The sequence below is a fragment of the Arvicola amphibius genome, chromosome 8 (genome assembly GCF_903992535.2).
Source record: "Arvicola amphibius chromosome 8, mArvAmp1.2, whole genome shotgun sequence".
NCBI lineage: Eukaryota > Metazoa > Chordata > Mammalia > Rodentia > Cricetidae > Arvicola > Arvicola amphibius.
Window position 1 is genome coordinate 129,347,573 of NC_052054.1, and position 20,653 is coordinate 129,368,225.

Genomic DNA, 20,653 nt, shown 5'->3' on the forward strand with positions numbered 1-20,653 from the left:
TAAGGTCTATGAGACAGAGATGACTCACAGTCCCTGGGACCAACCATTGTCAGTCTGAGAGCTCCGGACAGAACTATGGAAAAAGCTACAGATCAGTGGATAGAGATAACACTGTCATTACGGATGGCTACTCTGTGAAACTGGACACTAAGCACTTCAGCTGGTTTTTACTGACAAAGAGGAATGGAAGCTTTAGGCAGAAGATGCAATGTGTGCTGCAGATATCTGTAGGTCTTATTCCTTCATCCCAAGACAAATGGACAGAATTTACATTAATATTACTTAACACAGGCTCCACCCTCTCAACTGGAGAGAAAGGATTAAGGACAGAGGAGATTTTTTCTCCCGAGAGTGACTGACTGTAAGTCCGATGTCTGTCTGAGTTATTTAAACCAAGATGCCAGGCCTCAGTTTCCTCATTTGTGTAATGAGGACACTGTGATCTGGGACAACCCAACTGTTAGTTTAAAAGAGAAAATAACTTATATACATCACACATATATCTGACATGTATAAAGTGATTGATAACTTTTTGATATTTCTATATTTATTAATCTATGTTTCTCCCTTTTTGAGACCAATTTTCACTTTGTAGTCAATATTGGCCTTGAACTTGTGGTCTTCCTGCTTCTGACACTGAATTTTAGGACTATGTTATCATACCTAGTTTGATTATTAGTACTTTCTAAGAAAATAAATTTATGGCTTCTAAAGAAACTATTTATTATAATTTCCTTTTTTAAAATCTCAGTTTTATTGGTACAACTTAAGCACCATAAGATCAAGGGATATAATCCTTCACTATATTGGTTACATGGAGAGGGAAGACAAAATGTTTTTACAAATGGTGAGAAGATTGTGTTTGTATCTACAGGGACTGAGCTGCAGACTGATTATATCTAATGTAAATGGGATGGACTCAGAGAAAAGCCTCAAATAAGAGTTTGCTGATGACCCTGAATTCTACTCCTTGTAGAAACATCTAGTGGGTATAAATGCATTGATTGAAAATCTCCTAGTTTGATGATAGGGGTTATATTAACAAATCTGTTTGAATTCTATTAATTTTAATTCAATTATTCTAAACTCAGCCACTGATATGGAAAATTTCTGTAAAAGGAAAATCAACTAATTAAGGAAACAAAACAAAAAAACTGCTGTGGGATGATCTTTCTGGATGCTTTGTGTATGTATTGTTCCTCTTATTGGTTAATAATAAAAGCTGTTTGCCCAGTGACCATGCAGGATAAGGTTAGGCAGAATAATCAAACCGAGAACTCTGATGAAGAGGTACCAAGTCGGGGGAGATACAAGCCAGTTGCTGAACAAGCAGGATGTGTAGAAAATGAGGTAACAAGCCTTAAACCACATGGCAAAGCATAGAAATATGGGTTAATAAATTAAAGAGTCAACTAGTATTAAGTTTGAGCTATTGGTTTAGCATTAATATTAAGCCTCTGAGTGATTATTTAGAATCACTGTGAGACAGGGCAAAACAGCAAAACCTTTATTTACAAAAAACCATAAATTACCCAAGACATTAGTAATTAGACAGTGCTGGAAAAGATAATAACGGTGAGAAAGGGCAACAGGGTAAGATGAGTGTCCTGTATCCAGATGCTTATGTTCACAGGGATCCAGGTCTCTGAGATTTTAGAATTTGGAATTCTCATCCATAAATATTTATGAAGGGAATGGGACTCAGGTCAAAAAATACAATTAATTTAGGTTTCATATATACCATGGTCATTTTAGACAATATTTTAATAACTTTGTGAATAAAATGAAGTATGGAGTTTTCTACTTTGCTATCCAATTGGTACTGAAAAAGTTTTGAAACTCAGATTATGATCGATCAGCCTGCAGAAGAAAAAAACAGTCTAAATCAGTGCAAACCATTATCTGGCAGATGAGATGAAGTGACTTCTGAGAGTTATAATCTACACCCATCAAGTACATACATACTTTATATCACTTCCATTTTAGAACAAGCTAATACACAGGGAATGGAAGCATGTCCATTATCATAACACCCACATAACGTAGGATCAGGAGGCAATTTGAGACCTGAGCAGGAGTTCTTAATCCCTTTGGCACCGAAGTTTCAAAACACAAGAGCTTAATGATGTGGACCAAAGGGAGATAGGCAGGATGAGGAGAGTAAGCTGAGCTCAGGACATTCTTCCTTCGGGGAGGTGGCACTGAGAAGGTACGCCGGTGGACGAATGGATTTTCCAGCAGATAAGGGGAGATGATGAAGAGGGCAGGTGTTGGATGGGAAGCCGCACTGAGATGTTTCTGGGCACAATTATTGGCTATACTGTTAGAGATGAAGGGATCAAAAGGAGCGGAGTAGGAAAGAAAGAGCTGAGAATATATGAGGAGTTATTTCAATAATCCCATATTTGTTGATATTTGCTTCGTGCCTTAATATGTGGTCTTTTCTAGAGAAACTCTGATTAGATATTGAGAAGAATGAGTTTTTCTGCAGTGTCTGGGTAAAATGTTCTCTAGATATATGTTAGGTTCATTTGATCTGCTAATGCCATTTGATTCTGACGTTTCTCTATTTACTTTTTGTCTGGGTGACAATTTGTCAATTGCTGAAAGTTGGATATTGAAGTCATTTATCATTACTGTGTTAGGACTAATCTGGGCTTTAATGCCTTATAGTATGTATTTTATGGAATTGGATTCACCTGGGTTTGGTGCATTTATATTTAGAATTGTAATGGGTTTTGGTGGGTGGTTTCTTTGATCAGAATGAAATGATATTTATCTCTTATGATTAGTTTTAGTTTGGCCTATGTTGTCAGATATGCTTGCTTGTTGGCTGGTTCCATCGGCTTAGAGTGCATTCTTTCACTCTAAGGCCAAGTGTGTATCTTTGAAGATACACACTTCTTGCACATTGAGGCTTACATGGAAGCCGGACCCCTAAACCTCTCAGGATCCAGAAAGAATGCTACAGCAAGTGAAAACTGACTAGAAGGGATGGGAGGAGAACAAATCAGTTCAAACACATTTCCTCCTCATATCTCTTTATTTTTTGAAAAAGTTCCCTTCAAGGCTCTATGTTTTCGTTCTCAGTGCTTTCCCAATGGCACAAGGTTTTCAGTTTATATATCCACACAGACAAAATTAACAATTTTTTGACAATAACAATGATATGAAGCATGCATTGCACAGGGCCAGAAAGGCCAAGAAGCCAGACATAGCAGGCGCTGGTTGGCTTACTTACGTCCTAGAGGGAGCGTGGCTATGAAGGGCCCAGGCATAGCTGACAAGGGTAAATGGAGAAATGACTTCTAGGAGGGGAGAGAGGGTGTGTGTGTTAACTATATTTGTGTGGTTAGTTAAGCTAGAAGCTTGTATTTGATACACATAGAAAAAGAAAAGAACACAGCAGTACTGTGCATTCTCTGAGCTCTTCCGCTCCCACAGTGGCTGGGAAGACAGTGTTATGGTAGCCATGGCAACCAGAGTGAGGCTCTGGAGGAAAATGATAGCGCTTGTTTTGCAGTTTTGCTAGTTACATTAGGGGAATATCTTTGCACTAGGTCAAAATGAGAAACTGTGGCTATGCACATTTTGAAAACTTCTGCTTCCATCTTCAGGCTAAGCAGGACACTGATACCCTCTGACCGCTGGTGAGAAGGAATTCCTTTCTCTGGGACTGGTTTAGTGGACCAAGTCTTTTCCCTGTATCTCTACAGGTAAAGGCACAAGCTGTGAATTTCCCAGAATAAGATCTTGTATCAGATAAAACCGAGGTAGAGCAAAGGCCAGTAGGTTACACTCTCCTGAGCTGGTTGTTAGAGAATTCAGGGCCACCTGGTCCTGTCTTACAGTAAGGGAAGAAATGCTGTCTCTTCTATTCAGTGCCTCTTTTGAGGTTCTTATGCAGTCCATTTGCAAGGTACCTCTCCTTGTCAGATGTTCTGCCATAAAGAATAATTGGTTGGTGGGGGGTAGCTTTATGTAGACTTGACTGTGAGAACAAAGGCTTCTTTGAGTGAATACTTTCACACTTAGGGCCCCACAGTGTGGGAGAAAGTCATCCAGTTACCAGGACAAAAATAAGCTAGGCTCAATAAATGAGTAATACACTTGCTGAGGTTTTTCGGGATGAATTTCACTATGGAAAAGGAAGGGAATGCTATGGCTTCATAGGGGTTTTACAGAAATGACAGTGACTATCTAAAAGACAGGTATCTCCAAAGCTCTGTAAATTAGGTTTCTCATCAGATTCTACTCTCGTGAGTTAATCTAGAGATCTGTCAGAAGTACTTAGACTGTATCGTCCTGCGGGCTTGTAGCACTTGCAGACAACAAAGTGATGAATATCATTTGTTCATCCAACTACTAACCTATGAGTTTTGACAGGGATTAAGGACGTTAGTATTTAACGTTACTGAAAGCTGTGCACTGACTGCTGTAATCGTATGGCTTCGTGGTAGCTTTCCCCCTTTACACTGTCTAGCAGTTCCTGGAGTGTCCTCTGCTTTCTTCTAGTTGCTGTTGGCTGTGCTGAGCCTTCTCTTCAGTCCATAATGTTTTTCCAATAGGGCTGGTTTGGTGGACATGAATTCCTTTTATCTGTTTATATCACAGACACATTTTCTTTCTCCTTCAACTATGGCAGATGGCTTGATCAGGCATAACTGTCTCTGTTGGTCATTTAGTCTATATAGTCATTTAGGACTTGCACAGTGTGGGAAGTCCTTCTGTATATGTGTTGTTTTTATTGGTTAATGAATAAAGAAGCTTTTTTGGGCCTATGACAGTGCAGAATAGAGCAAGGCAGAAATTCCAAGCAGTGACAGAGGAGAAAAGAAGGCAGAGTCAGGGAGGCACCATGTAGCTGCTGAAAGAGACAGACACTCTGAAACCTTACCAGTAAACCAGAAGCCTCCTGGTAAAATATAAAATAATAAGAATTGATTAATTTAAGATGCAAGAGTTAGTTAATAAGAAGCCCAAGCTATTAACTAAGCAGTGTTGTAATTAATAGAGTTTCTGTGTGGTTTTTCAGGTCAGGGTGTCTGGGAACAAATGAATAGTCTCTGCCTACAAACATTTTCATTGAGAAATCAGTTAACATTCTAAAGGAATTGCCTTTAGAAGGGACCTGTGACTTCTCTTTTGTGGCCTTTGATGTCCTCTTCTTGTCATTACTTTTGTGGTTGTAATTCAATATACTTAACGTTTTAACTATGATATGGTATGAGAAGTTTTCCCCACCTCTGGTTCTATTTTTTTCTTCTTTGTGCCTCTTGTTCCTCTATAGCCTCCTCTTTCCTTACTTTTGTTAAATGGTCTTCTGTATACATGCGCAGACAGATGTACATACATGTGAGTAAAAATAAATATTTTAAATTCTGTGTCTTGAGGTTTGTATAAGTTGTTCACCCTTGGGACCATTGCCACGGACTGATAATATTTGGGGATATCTTACATTTCCGTCCTGCTTATATATTTGTACTGGAAACTGGGACCTAGAGTTAAATTGTTGGTTCTACCTTTTAATATGAGTTTTTAGCTCAGCTTTGTGGATGGGAAATTGGTTCTGATTTTGCTGTTAGCTGAACTCAGCTAGTTTTGGATTGAGCAGGGTATCCTCTCAGTCTTTCAGACACTGATTTATGAGTGCGGACGTTTGGGTGTTTTTCTTTTCAGCAGCGAAGGGAAGCACTAGGGTCTTAACTGCTCATGTACAGTTCCTTGAGTAAGGTTCCAGGGAAGGAGATGGCATGGGGTAAGGGGTCTTAGCACTGGCAGCCATATAACTGGTTGCTTAGGGGCAGACATAAGAATAGGCAGTGTTTGGGAGGGTGTGTCTTAGCACCAGTTTCATATCTCTAGCAGGTTGGGTAAGAGCCCAGAGAAGGTGGTGTTGCAGGGACAAGGAGTTTATGCACAACCACAGGTATAGCTACTCAGGCAAGTTCCCAGTGAAAGGTTCATAATTGATTTTATAGAAAGGTATTAGTATTGGGTAAACTGTGATAATAGCGGTGGTTTAAAAGGAATTACCAGAATTACCAGGTAGTTATATGTAGGAACAACTAACAAGATAGAAGATGAGGGAGAGTTTGGTATTTGAGACCAATTAGTGAATTGTTTCAACAATCTTGTGTCGAGGGAATATAGGCGTAAGCACTTACTTACGAACGATGCATGAAACTGCCAGGGTCACAACAAGATGCTTTGAGTATCTCTTCAAATCACTTTTCCTTTGACTTTCAGGGCCAAAGAAGGCAAGAAGGTGGAGAAACTGGCAAGTTAAAAGAAGTTAACCTAGGGGAAGTGGAGCCGAGCAACAAGATGAGGTTCAAAATGTCAAGGGAATCAGGGAGAAGGGAAAGTCTTCTGTACATAGTGCTTGCTGTTGGAAGAGATGCTCTCGGTGTTTGAGGAAAACTATCTAAGTGAAACCCTTCACTTATTGTATTTTATGATCAAAGTCAGAGGAATGGTGATTCATTAGACATACATATTATAAGACTATTTAGAGAACACCCTTTACCAGCTTTTAAAGTCATAGCTATGCTGATGATACATTGAATAATTTGTTTTATCCATCCCGTCAATCAGTTAACAAATATGCCCCTATTATATTCTAAGACCTGTATCGGGTGCCAGAGATGCTTTGGAGGATTCTGTCTTGTTTGGTATAACACAGAGTTACAATGAATGTGTAATAATGATGAGGACACTTGCAATAGCAATTAGTAATTATTCAGCCTTTCATTTAGCAATGTACTAAGTCGGCTGCCTATAACGTACCTTAATTAATCTTCACAGAATCTATGTGATTGTAAAGGTCATTTTCCATATGAAGGAAATATTTTAAAGATGTTTGGTAACAATGCACGGGCAGCAAGGTAAAAAGCCAGTGTTCAAACCTGGACTTGTCTAATTCAAGGTTTTGAAAGAAGTGTTAGCTCACGCAAACTAGAACCTTCTACTCAGTTCTTATCTGTAGACTCAATTAGGTAATAAGAAGAGATTCACATTAGAGAGGGAGGCGGCAAATTATTGCAATAGCTGCCCTGAGCAGTAACAAGGGTTGAAGCAATGGCTGTGCACATGGAACAGGTGTAATCATTTTGACATTGACTCTACAAACAATTTACTTCTGTGCTCTCTGTAAGGAAGCGAGCCCAAAGTTGCGTTCTTATGCCAAACTATAGGGTCTGTCAGGGCTTCCCTTCCACATGAGGATGCCAACACAGCAATAGCTGCAAGTGGCTTCTAATTTAAGCATTTACCATCATCTGTACTGTCTAAAACAAGTATAACCTGCCACCTTCCCCCAGCAGCTGTGCATGCCACACTACAAAGGTTATTTTTATCCTTCTTTTTGAGCATATGAATATTTAAAAATATTTTATTCTTTAGAATAGCATATATTTATAAAGTGTAATATAATCATATCCATCTCTATTTCTCCACTCTAACCACCCCTTCTCTCCACCAACCTTCTCTTCTCCAATCTTCATGTCTGTTTGTCTGTCTTTCCTTTCTGGTAAGCCACTAAATCAAATTAATGTTGGCTCTCTGTGCACGGCTGTGGAACCATGCACAGGTGCCAGTGGCACACCCGAGAAACAGAAAGACTCTCACGTTCCTCAGTGAAAGCTGCTCGCTCTACCACCCTTCCCCGGGGAATCCGTCAATGAAGACTTGGTCAAAGTATTGAGAATAAATAGGAAGAGCGTCACTGGACATCTTTACTAGCAACTTTCCTCAACCCAGCCTCGGGGAGTGTCAGGTAGTGGGAGGCAGGAAGGATGCTAAGCTGGTGATGCAAAGGAGCGCTGGGAGATGCCTTCTTCTGGACGTGGTACAGCGACTGCACTCAAGAACTCAGTGCTGTGGGTGCCTGCACAAGACCCACCCAAGAGCACAGCAGCCAACATTCTGGCCCAGATGAGGAGGAGCTCTGCAGGCCCCACCCTTTCATGAGGCTCCCTGACCCTCTGGCTCCAGGCTCACTTTATATCTTGAGTTTGATCTGAACAGGCTCCAGCGATAGCTGTCATCACAGGTAGCCCTGTGTAGGTTCTGTAGCCCGAAATCGCATCAAGGACTCAGAAGGCACACACGCAATGCTTCAGTCGGTGGATTTGCAGCTCAAAGAGGTGGATATGGATTGGGTCTCTAGTGTGCTAGTTGTTCCATAGTTACTTCACCTACTAATGGCAACAATAAGACACAAGTGGGGCTGTTTTGAAAATTATACTCATATAATAAACACATTTTAAAAAGTTATTCATGATATTTCTCTCAATTACCTATAACTAGAAAAAGCTTAAATAATTTTCTCCTGAAGTCAAAAACCAAAAACAAACAAATAAACAAAGCAAACAATCGGATACCACATGATGTGACATTTCAATAAGATTCTGCGGAACATTTGTCAAAACTAATGTTAAAAAAAGCCAAATAAAGCAGGAACATTCCATCCATCATGACTAGATGTAAGAACAAACAAACCACCTTCTAAAAGGTGAGTGCCCTGGGAAATGCTCTAGACGAATGCTTTATATTACACACTCATTAATAAAGATTTCAGATGAACAGTAACTGTGGCCATGTGGCTGAAATCATAAAGTTGAAGAGAATCCACATGGTCACCCGATAAAAAGCGGTCGATCACGTTTTCATGCAGGCTGACTGGCACCTATTAATAAATGACTTGAAAGGAGGACAGTGAATGAATGAGCAGCGGCTATGGCCACATCACTTTCTGTTGCCAAAGTTACCAATGGAGAGATGTGAATTTACCTTCCTCATGCCAAATTGACACAACTTACTGCAAATAATGACAATAATGGAAACCATACAAGGAGATCTGACCCAGTCTAAAAATCTCCAAATCCAAAATTCTCCTAAATCTGAAACTGTTTGAACACTAATATAAAGCTCCAGAGATTGGTATTTTGAAGAATATTTTTTATTTTTTTTAATTTGGCAGTTTCAATCAGTACTGTCTACATAAATATTCCAAAATTTAAATAAAAAATCTTTAAATTCTGAAATGCTTCTGACCTCAAGAATTTTGTACAGGGATACAAATCTGTAACAAAGAAAAGAGAAGTAGCAACAGAACCAAATGCTAGGCTCACTCTGACCCAAATGTTGTTCGAAGATTTTATATATCAAATGTTAACGTTAAAAACAGTAATACAAAAACCCTAATTGTTGCTAGAATCTGAAGATTAGCCTTGAACTCAGCCGTGTAGCTGTGGAGGGTGACACTGAACTTCTGATTCTCCTGGCTCCACCTCTCACGTGGTGTTGCGACTACAGGTGGGAACCACTACTCCTGGCTTATGTTGTCCTGGGGGCTGACTGAACCCAGAGCTTCGTGCATGTTAGGCAATCACTCTTCCAACAAAACTGCAGCCCCAATTCTATTATTTCTATCTTATAGACCAGAAACTGGGGCAAGGAATGATGAATTAGTAGGGAGATGTGGTTTGTATCCAGGGAGTACCTATGGCTGTGGCATTAGAGATCGGATCTAAGAAGACTAATAGTTGATTTCAGATAATGAGTTACTTTCATTAATAACAATATGAGCAATCCTGGTTGGTGAAGCAAACTCATTTCACAAACATCAAGTGAAAGACTGAGATTGTATAAACACAGCCTACCACAGCTACTCATACAGCTAGAAGGAAAGCAAACCATTCAAACACAAGGAACTCTGAAGAGCTCTAAAAACTGCAAGGCAAAGACAAGAAAAAGCAATTTAAAAACTCCTGGTTGCCCAGGAGAGAAATCAGGCCTCGCACTAGAAACATAGGCAGCTTCCCCAGGGCAGTGATGTCATGGACCTTGGAAGAGAGTTTACCAGCCACGTTGCTAGACCAACTTACTTCCTAACTGCATTCTAGATCTTATTCTCCCTTACCAAAGAAGGATCTCTGGACAGTAGATGGAGACTGTTGCAGAGAACCACAACCGAACACAATGCAGAGATTAACAAATCGTGGGGAGCCAGACCCAGTGTCTAATCTACAGCATGGTCCGTCTATGAATCAGGGACCGCCAAGAGACCGAAAGCAGGACTGAGAGGGCCAGAATATCAAGAAATCTACTTTAAACCCATCTCCCCTAGAAAGGGCTGCAAAACCAAGACTGTAACAAATGGTAGTATCAGTAGATACGGAACTACAGGCAGCTCTTGACTGCTGAGAGGGAGAATGGGCTTCTCCAAGGGATGAGAGACCTCGCTGGTGGTCCATTGCATACTAGTTAGCCTTGAAATCATATACATGTACAGCAAAAAAAATGGACTCAGTTGTATTTACATATTTGTGCATACATACACATACATACATATATGTGTGAACAGTTACTGAAGAGGAGGAGACTGTCAGTTTGACGGGGGTGTAGAGGAAGGTGGATGAAGGTAACGGGAGGGGCTGGAGGGAGACGAGCGAAGGGGAAAGTCATGTGATAAATGTATAAAAATGAAAAAGAAGCAAAGTCCTGATGGAAAAGAGCCTCGAGGATTATTTGCACATCTATGGTTTTCATGAATGTCCTCATATATTATGTAGAAATTAGGAGAAAGGAATAAGTAATCTATGTTTCAATTAAAATGTGCTTGTTACACAGTCCCACTTTTCTTGGTATTCCCTGCAAAATCAGAAAAATTGAAATCCATTCAATAAAAGAACGCCAAATGTACTTAAATAAGAACCTTCTATTTTCATCAAGAAATACCTCAGTGCGTCCTTAGTCCTGTGTGATGTTAGTAGCTCTGTCTGTTCACCATTCATAGCTTCTTTGTTTTCCAAGCTCTGGGTGGAATCCTGGAAGGAAGCAAAGTCACAGGGTGTAGATGCTGCAGACACAGAACTGAAGCTTTGAACAAAGCTTCAACTGAGGGAGGAGACCGCTTGGCCCTGATGTGGACAGCTCGCTTCCATCTCTGTTAAGACTGGAACCAGATATTAATCCTCTCGTGCTTTCCGTGCGTGCTCTCTGTTCTTTGGTTTCTGGAATGCTCAAATGGGCCGTTTGCACAAGGCAGTATGCTAAAAACTGGGGAAATATGTTGCTTAGCTTCCTGCTACTCAGCCTTGGGTTTGGAAATGTATTTTAAACCAGTTTGAAAAAAACTACTAAAAGAAATCTCCAGTGTTAAGTGCTGAGAAACAAGTTTTAACGACCTCTATGTGCTTGCACTTAGCACAAAGCAATGTAAAAAAAAAAAAAAAAAGGAAATATATGGACAAAAGCAAATGTATGAAAAAAATTTTTGTTACCTGGCCATCCTGGAACTCTATAGATCAGGCTGGCCTCGAATTCAGAGATGCACCTCTACTTCCTAAATGCTTGGATTCCAGTCATGCATGTGGCCACACCCAGCTCTCCTGATTATTTTTTTTAACATTTATTGTTTTGTGTGTGTGAGTATTTCCCACGTTTGTATGTGAATCAGGTGTGTGTTTGGTGCTCACAGAGGTCACAAGAGGTCACTGGGTCCCCTGGAACTGGAGGTGTGCCTGACTGAGAACCACTGAGTGGGTGTGGCAATCACACACAGGTCCTCTGCAAGAGCGAAAAGGACTTTTAACTTCTAAGTCATTTCTATAGCTCCCTAAACTTGATTTGTTTTTAAAAATGCCTTACATTTTAAATGGATAACAACATTTCAAACAGTTGTATTTTTGTGAAATATATTTATCTTAACTCAATTTTCTGGTCTCCACATGGATAAATAAGAGAAAGAACAATCTATAAGGTTAAAGAACCTTAAAAGTTTAGGGTAAAGCATCTTTACAAGGATAAATATATGAAAGTTTTATTGCCCATGTTATCCTCAGGAAGGGCTTGATACGTTCATACAGAACAAACAGGACAAAAGTGGGAAAGCTAAAAAAATTAGGTCAAAAGATTTAATAGAATTCTTGAACCTGTGGTGATGATGCATATCAAGATATTTGATAAATACATTTATGCCCGGGTCATTAGCTTTTTATCTGTCTGTAAGACAGTGAGCTTTGTGTGTGATTCTCAGAGGCAACCAGAAACAACTATATTGTTTTTTTAAGCTACATAAGAAACTATCCTAAAACTTTAGTGATTAGAAAAAAATACAGTATTTCTTCTAGTTTCTGAAAAGTGAGGTTGGCAATCAGATGCCTGAAGGATTGAAGCTATGATCTTCTAGCTGGAGTGCCCTCCCCCTGATGCTTCCACATGACTGGAACATCTACAGATGTGAAGGGTCAGATTATTACTGGTCTCATCTTCCAGTTCTGTTCACTGAACTGTGACCGTCCTCACGTCTGAACCACACAGCTCTGACTTAGATTTGCATTAAGGTTTGAAATCATAACGTGTGGGTCTCCCAGATTTGTTTTGTTTTTCCATGTTGGCCCAATATTCTGGGCCTCTCACATGCCTACAACAATTTTAGAAGCATCATGTCTGTCAATTTGCACCTATGCTGAGTATTTGATAGAGAGCACATATAATCTATACATCATAATGTCATCTTAATGATAAACGTCCCTCCAATCCAGCAACATTTAACGGTGGCAGCAAAGGAAAACAATTATTCCTTTAAGTTCTAACTCTAATCGGGTATATATCATCAGAATGCCAATGGAAAAAGTATTTAACATACAATTTAGCTCTTTATCTTATTCGTTTTCATTTTCTCCCATGCACAACTTTCTTATTGGTCCCTAACTACGACAGGAAGAAGATGCACTTTCTGTCTCAACTAAGTTACTGGAGATTAGGGAGTTTTCCACCCAGTTTTAGATATAAGACAAGTAAGGATGTTATTTACATCAACACTATACTTGATGTGCTATAAATCTGGAAATGTCATTTTCTTAAGTGTCTTTCAGCCATTTTAGATTTCTCTGTTTAGTTCTGTACTCCATTTTTATTGGATTATTTGTTCTTTTGATGACCAATTTCTTGAGTTCTTTGTATATTTTGTCAACACAATTTTAAATTAATATAGGGTCCACTGCAGTGTGACAATCTGATCTAGTGGAACCAGACTACATTTCGAGAATAATCATGTCAACAAGCACGTACTTAAAGAGAACACACTTTGTGCTGGAGGCACGCTCGGCAGTGAGGAGCGCTTGATGCTCTTGTAGAGGGTCAGAGGCAAATTCGCAGCTCCCATGTAGCTGGTTCTTAACCGCCTAACCTCCAGCTCCAGGAGCTGATACTGTGCTCTAGACTCACGTGACCTGGACTTGAGCATGCGCATTCCCACATTCATACACACAAATCATTAAAAAATAAAATAAAGCACACATTTAAATGTTAAAAGCTAACATTCACACAGAAGAGAAAACGTGATATTTGTCCTTCTGGGTCTGGGCTACCTCTCTCAGGGTGGCTGTTTATAGCTTCTTAACCTGAAAATTCCATTTCTCTTAACACCAGAATGATATTCCCGTGTGGAAATACACAACATTTTTATTATTTATTCACCAGTTGATGGACGTCTATGCCGGTTCTGATTTCTGGCGATTATGAATAAAGCAACAAGGAATATGGATAAGCAAGTTTCTCTAAAATATATGTAGAGTCCTTTTGTATACACAGTTGTATATATAGCTGAGTCTTGTGGTAGGTTTATTTTTAAGTTTTTGGGGAACTTCCCTTCTGAATCTCATAGTGGTTGTACCAGTTTGCACTCTCACTAACAATGAATAAATGCCCCCCCTCCTCCACATTTTTCCCATTAATCTTGGCCATTCTAACTGGTGTAAGATCAAATCTCAAAGTGTTTTCAACATACATTTTTCCCTATAGCTAAGATTATTGAACAGTTTAGTGTTTCTTGACTATTTGTGCTTCATTTTTGGAAGATTCTCTGCTTAGTTCTGAACACTGTTTTTAAGTTGGGTTATTTGTTTTCGTGATGTTTGGGTTTTTCTAGTTCTTTGTATATTCTAGATAGTAATCCTATGTCTGGTATATATAATAGTAAAGATTTTTCCCCATTCTGTAAGCTACCTATTTGCTCAAATGATGGTGTCCTTTGCAAGTACATACACAAACTTTATGTCTTAGATAGTAGCTCCACTATTTTTAAAGAAGCATCAGGCCCCTCTTTGCCCTGCTCTCACTGTCATAAAGAGGCAGAAACTACAGTAGATCATCTCAGCTAAAAGGCAGTGTTTGTCACTTGCCAAAATCCCTTCTTTCTACTGCAATATCAGAATCCTTTAGTATGCTCTAGGGACGAGGCAGATGCTGGAGGCACTCATCCTCCTGGGACGAGGCAGATGCTGGAGGCTCTCATCCTCCTCATCCTCCAGGGAGGAGGCAGATTCTGAAGACTCTCATTCTCCAGGGAGGAGGCAGATGCTGGAGGCTCTCATCCTCCTGGGACGAGGCAGATGCTGGAGGGGCTCATCCTCCAGGGAGGAGGCAGATGCTGGAGGGGCTCATCAACCAGGGACGAGCCAGATGCTGGAGGTGCTTACTCACAAAGACACAAAGCCAACTCAGTTGACTGCTCTAGCACGGCAGAGCTTGAAAACGTGGGAAAAGACAGCTGTGTCTTAGCAGGTTTAAAAAGTGACTTTACTTTCAAACTTAAAAATTATTGACACAAAGTGATTAAAGCACACTGCAGCTCTTCTTTCAATCCATTACATGATGAAGTGAAGAGTCACGAACTCACACCTATCTAAAAATGAAAATGAGAATTTTTTCCATCATTGCTTATTTAAATAACTTGGAGAAAAATCTGTAAAATCTTGACTTGTAAATTTGGAAGGAGAGGGACAAAAATAACTCTGATTAGCTCAAAGGTCGCCATAATGGGTGTTAAGCAGCCTTCATATTCCTTAACTTTAGTTTGGAGAAATATTAATTATGTGATTTAAAAATCCTGAAACTTGCCTCTAGAAATAGAAACACAATGCTTTGGAGGGTCTATATTTATTTCTAAAATAAAGTGAATGCAGTGTCTATTTTTAATGCTCTGTTAAACTCCTGGGTTAAGATGAGCTGCTTAGAATGTAGAGAGGCTGGCATTGTAAGGCTTGCCTTGGTTTCCCCCTAATTATGATCCTTTCTTTCCCAGGAGTTAGCAGGAGACCATGGCTGGCTACTCTAAGTGTATTCGTCACAGCGTCGAGGCACATCAGGCAACATACATGTGACCCTCACAAAAAGACAAGCTTAATTACTACATTTTAAAGAGGCCACATTTTTAGCAGCACTTTCAGGACCGTGGGAGCGTTAATGACAGCCAAAATGCATTGGATTTAAACAGCACGGTCCTATTTTTAGCTTTAAAATCAACACTTGCACAAATATTCCCAAACCAATTAGCAGCAGCTGGAGAGTAACGGTGTTTACATTTCGTTAGCACTGGTGTTAACGACAGCAAGTCCTCACAGGCTGCAGAGAGGGGCCGGGCGTCTGGAGGGCAACCTTCTCTTCAGGGTCATCACAGCGTCAGCACCAGGCTATCGCTGTAGTTCAGAGTTTGTACAAGTCGCTGGTTCCATGCAGGGAAGAGTGCAATATTCGCTATGGAGTGCCATTAAGATAGGCATCTCAATTGGGTGAGAGAGAAGAAAAGTTGGAAGGCTACCTCCATGCTCGGTGTGCTCCCGGCTGTGACTGTTCTACAGCTCCACAGTTTGGCTTCTTATTTCTGAGATGAGTGCTATAGTGGTTCTCTATAGAGAGTTCTCTGTGACTTACAGCTGGAGGATACATAGCCTTGTAGCTCACACCCCATAGTTTTTTTTTTTTTTTTTTTTTAACGATTTGCCCATAAATTTTGAACTGCAGTTGAGTTGTGTTTCAAAACCTCCGGTGCATTTTAAGAGAAGATTTGCATTCTGAGAAGTCAGCTGCAAGTTTCTTTTGAAATCGCACACAAATTTTAGAATGAGAAGTAAGAGCAACGTTTATAGAGAAAGATTTGAACGGGAGGCTATGTGCCTGGTGCTCATACATAAACATAATGTAAATTTTAAGATTAAAATTCTGGGCATAATTTCAGAATATTTGTTTTTACTTTTTAGAACAAAAATATCTTGCTAAAGTAAAAACAAACTGCATTTGCTATGTACACATTTGGAATTAACATGCATTTCAGGAGTCAGGAACTGTTCTTCAAACTCTACCTGATATATGTTCCTCATGCTGCAGGAAGGCCTTGCCATGGGAATCTCAGTTGGCTTTATAAAACCATCCCTAAATGCTTCAGTCTTAGCAACTAAACAGGTGTGGAATTTCCTACCCACACACTATTGTATTTTGTATCTATCTAGAAATTAAGAAAACATTTTAAATGTTAAATTATTAGTCAGCTAAGTCACACTTTTTTTCTCCTTTATTGTATCATGTAATCTCTAACATTTATCAGAACATCCAAGGCCTTGTGAAAAGGCACATTTCTGAGCCCTGCCCTAGAATTGAGGCATCAGGTATGGGCAGAGCCTGAGAGGTTTTGTTAAAAACTTTCTGATGTTGCCAGCTGGGGAAGAAAGAAAACACACAGGTGTTTTAGAACACTGCCTGGCAGCAGTACTGTGGGCCTAATTTCTGCTGGCAAAACCATAAACAATAGTAACCAACCCAAGAAAGAATGGTGCTAGCCTACATTAGACACCAATAGTCAGTGACTATAAAGTTAATACTTATGGAAACAGAGGCCCAGAATGGTAAAACGACTCTCCCCTCTTGCTTGCTATAGTAGAGGCAAAACTGTGTTTCGGGATTCTTGAATCTCCATCCTAGGCTCACTGAGTATAATGGCAAGTGGTTAAAGAATGTGAGCAAGCGCTCTCAGACTAAGCTGTTAGCTTCTGCCATTGACTCTACCACTTTTCAAAGCCTCTAAAAGACACTGCAGCCGTGTCTTAGAAACATGCTGGCTGTCTTTCAGAGACCTCAAGATATCTTAGAAGTAATTGGATACACATCCACTCCAACCCTGGGTAGCTTTTGCGGCCCTCCTTGTTTCAGTTTTAGACATGAACACATTCAAGAGTAAAAGAATCATGATTTGTCCAAGGTGAAGTCAGGGGTCAAACAACAGTAATTAATTAACACTATTGCCTTCTACAATTTAGATTTGCAATTGAGCGCAGACATACTTGCCACACCTGTTATGATGATTAGCCTGCCTTGTCAACTTGATTGGATCTGAATCACCTGGAAGACGTACCTCTGGTCATGCTCTTCAGGTGTTTCCAGAGGTGTGTCTCCTAGGTGATTCTAAATCCACACAAGTTGACAATGCAGGCTAGTCATCCCAATAGGAAAGATGGTATAGTAGTGGGATGCAGCCCTGGTCTCGAAGCAGAATTCCAAGGAGGCTACAAAGCTGACAGATAGGAAGCAGACAGAACACTGAGCCCCATTTTCCTGAACTGTAAAAGGGGGAGAGATTGCTCCAATTCATTCCTATTATAAAGTGTCTTTTCTGACTACACGATGTTAACTGTGTGATGTAGCAAGGCAAGCAAGCCTCAGCTGAGCAAACACACATATAAAAGTCTTTAAATACACGTTTTCTGGATGCTTTTCTGGGGATGCCGACTCTCCCCTCCTGTGGCTATGCTTCCTTATTTTCTTATCATATTTGTGTCTGTGTAATTTTAGGAACAAATCTACAGCATGAAGAATGCTTGAATGAAGGCTAAAGCTCTCTGGCTTTCCCATGATTCCCTCTTATTTTTTACTCCTTTATTGACTTTCTCTCTTCTCTCACTGCTAATAATAAGCACAGGTAGCATTCATTATTAACATTTCCCAGAAATCTAAATTACATTGAGGAGACAAATAAAATTTAAAAAGCAAAAATCCTCAAATATGCATACTATTTACATATTTTTACCTGATGAGGCTTTCCATTAGTTTAGCTATGTTTGGTTTCTGGTATTTACCTAGGTAAAGATTTATAAAGTGTCCTAAATAAATATCATTTATCAAAACAGTGCTGTGAGCTAACAGTAAGGATAGAGAGAGAGCTGGATTCTGCTCTGGACGATCTGAGTGGGTTATACTACCTGGCTCAGGCAGCAAAAGATTTCAAAGTCAGCATCTTGTCTGCTCCATCAGTATTTCCATGGAAGTCCACACCGATGGCCAGCTCACAGCCATTCAAGTACTGACTGCTTTGTGTCCAAAGCCATACAAATTCGGAAGCTCAGCAAGGCAACTCTTTAAGGCCCTTTAACACTAGCTTAACTCGCTCTTTCCTGCAGTCAAATAGCACTTCCCTAAGTGCCAAGCACAGAAGGAGAAAACAACATATATATTTAAATGTAAGACAAAGACAGACAGGCTTGTGTTCATCATTTCAATTTATAATTGGGTTCTTTTTCTCCTTCTGGTTTCAGCAAAATTTCTACCAGCTTCTCCAGATCATTGAATTTATAAAAATGTTTGCACCCAATGCTAAGATGAGCCAAGATAATGTTTGTTGCTGAAAGGGTAAAGATACTGAACAACATAGCCATCCCCATAGGCTCTGCTTCAGCTCCTAAAACCTTTAGCACATACCTGTACTCATATGAAGGTGTGTGTGTGTGTGTGTGTGTGTGTGGTGTGTGTGTGTGCGTGCGAGCACGTGCATGCGCACCATAAAATACATGATCAAAGGAGTTGTAAGCATCATTTTATTTTTCATTTGATCTGCTCTATAAACTGTACTATATTTTCAAATATTTCAAGTCCAGGCACGGCAAAATAGACAACTGGCTGAGCCTAACACCTTAGATGTAATTATCCAGTGTCTGCTAGAGCTGGAGGTGTTAAAAGACTCATAGAAGTAAGGAAATTTCACCACCAACAACAACACAAAACAAAACAAAATAACAGCAACAAACCATAAACCTGCAATCTAATCACAGCCATTTTGCTGAGTGAAATATATTTCAGTCAAGTCTGGCTCTGGTAAATGCACTTTATACATTGGGGCAAAGCTATAGAATTCTAGGGTTTCTTAGGAGCAGTCCGAGACAGAAGCATGCATCACTGAAGAAGTTTGCATTGGTGCTCTCTTCGTCTCCACAGCCACGGACCAACTGCTCTGCTGGCCTCCCTGTGAGAGCTTGCACCATGAAAATGTGCTACCCCAGCTTCCCGTCTAAACACACGCTCTGTACTTGTTTCACCACCCGAAGAAAAGAACAAATGAGCAGGAGGAGGAGAAGCAGTAACATCAACCAGATTTGTATGCCTGTTGTCTAGTAGTATATTTTCCAAAATTCTCAAATTTATGGAATCAAGTTTATATTACAAAAGTCTTATTATTTTTGTAATTAAATTTGCATGACATCATAGTTCATGGATAAGGATATTCAAAATGTATTCCTGGTGCCTACATTCTATAAGCTTTCTATCTTATTTTCATGAAGCTCAGAGTTCCACTTTCCTGCCTCTTGCCCTTGTTCCTTTCTCAGGACCTTGTGTGTCTTCCTACACAATCATTCTGCCATTCAATCTGTCACCCCAGCATTTCACTTCCTGCCCCCTCTGTTCTATGGAAGTGCCTAGTAGAAGAGCCACTGATAACCAAGAACAATTTAAGAAGGATTTTCTCAGACAACCTAAGACGTTCTTAGCAGTCTCCAGAATAGTGTTTGCTGAATGAGGGCCATCAGGAAAGGTGCAAAAGCCGCACGGAAGAAAGAAGTGGTTGGGTGGGCCAGCCTCACACCCCTTGGGATCCTACATCACGTGGGGATCCCACAACTTGAGGAGCAGATCTCTGAACTGCTGAAGAACACAAGCAGGCAGAGGAAGGGCTCATTTTCCCCACCTAAAGCAAGTATAAATATTCAGTGGGGAGTTGAGAGCCGTCCTGTAAAAGTAGCTGTAAACAAGACAAAAGGATACAGTGATCCTATGAAGAAATCAGCATGCATTTGCATTTAAATAGAGATATGGGCTGGGTATTTAATTCTTTTTCAGTTTTGTGGCAGGATTGAGGATTAAGCATTGGGCACTAAGTGCTCTACCATGAGCTACCACCCTAGTGCCAAACTACATTAATTCTTTCCGTTGTTGATGGGCCTGCACTGACTCACTGAAAAGATCCCAGTTTAGTTAGATGGAGTGGAAACATCAGCTCACAGAAGGTAGACCTTTCGTCTGCTGAATTCAGAACTTAGGATGGTGCTTGGCATTGAGTCTAGCATGTAAACAGTGTAAAACTACCCCGCTTGCAGTTTTCTTTAAATATAAGTAAATATAAAGAAAATTGCTTGGAAGTTTCCTCTACACTCATATCTAGATACAATTATTTCATAGGTCACCCTGGCTTACTTGGCAAATGCCCTTCCATACACCCTTTGCTTGGGCCATCCTCTCTCTGAACACTGAGCAGGCCCCATCTCTATCAAGTGCCAGCCCCTCAGCCCCACTCCAGCCCTAGGAAAGCTCTGTGTGGCACTGACTTGGGAAAGGCTCTAATATGCCCACAAATCTGCCTCACCTCATTCTGAGATTTCTGAGATATAGGTGTCACATTTGTCTTTGTGACCCTGCCACTTGGCAGTGTCCTGATGTGCAGTGAATATTCTACTTGAGAGGTGTATTTCCTTGGCAGAAAGATCTTTTTTCCTTAAAGACTCTCAGGTAACTTTCAATAGGAGAAAATATTTATGATGTGCAT

At 40.1% G+C, this 20,653-nt stretch overlaps 1 protein-coding gene across 2 annotated transcripts in view; it reads right to left on the reverse strand.

Moving 5' to 3' along the window:
• Positions 1 to 20,653, reverse strand: part of Pard3b (par-3 family cell polarity regulator beta) — a 975,885-nt gene that overhangs the window by 485,170 nt on the left and 470,062 nt on the right. For both annotated transcript variants that reach the window (XM_038339874.2, XM_042055538.1), the window contains exon 5: positions 10,744 to 10,832. In XM_038339874.2, coding sequence (XP_038195802.1) covers positions 10,744 to 10,832 — 89 coding nt within the window. The remainder of the gene's footprint in view (positions 1 to 10,743; positions 10,833 to 20,653) is intronic.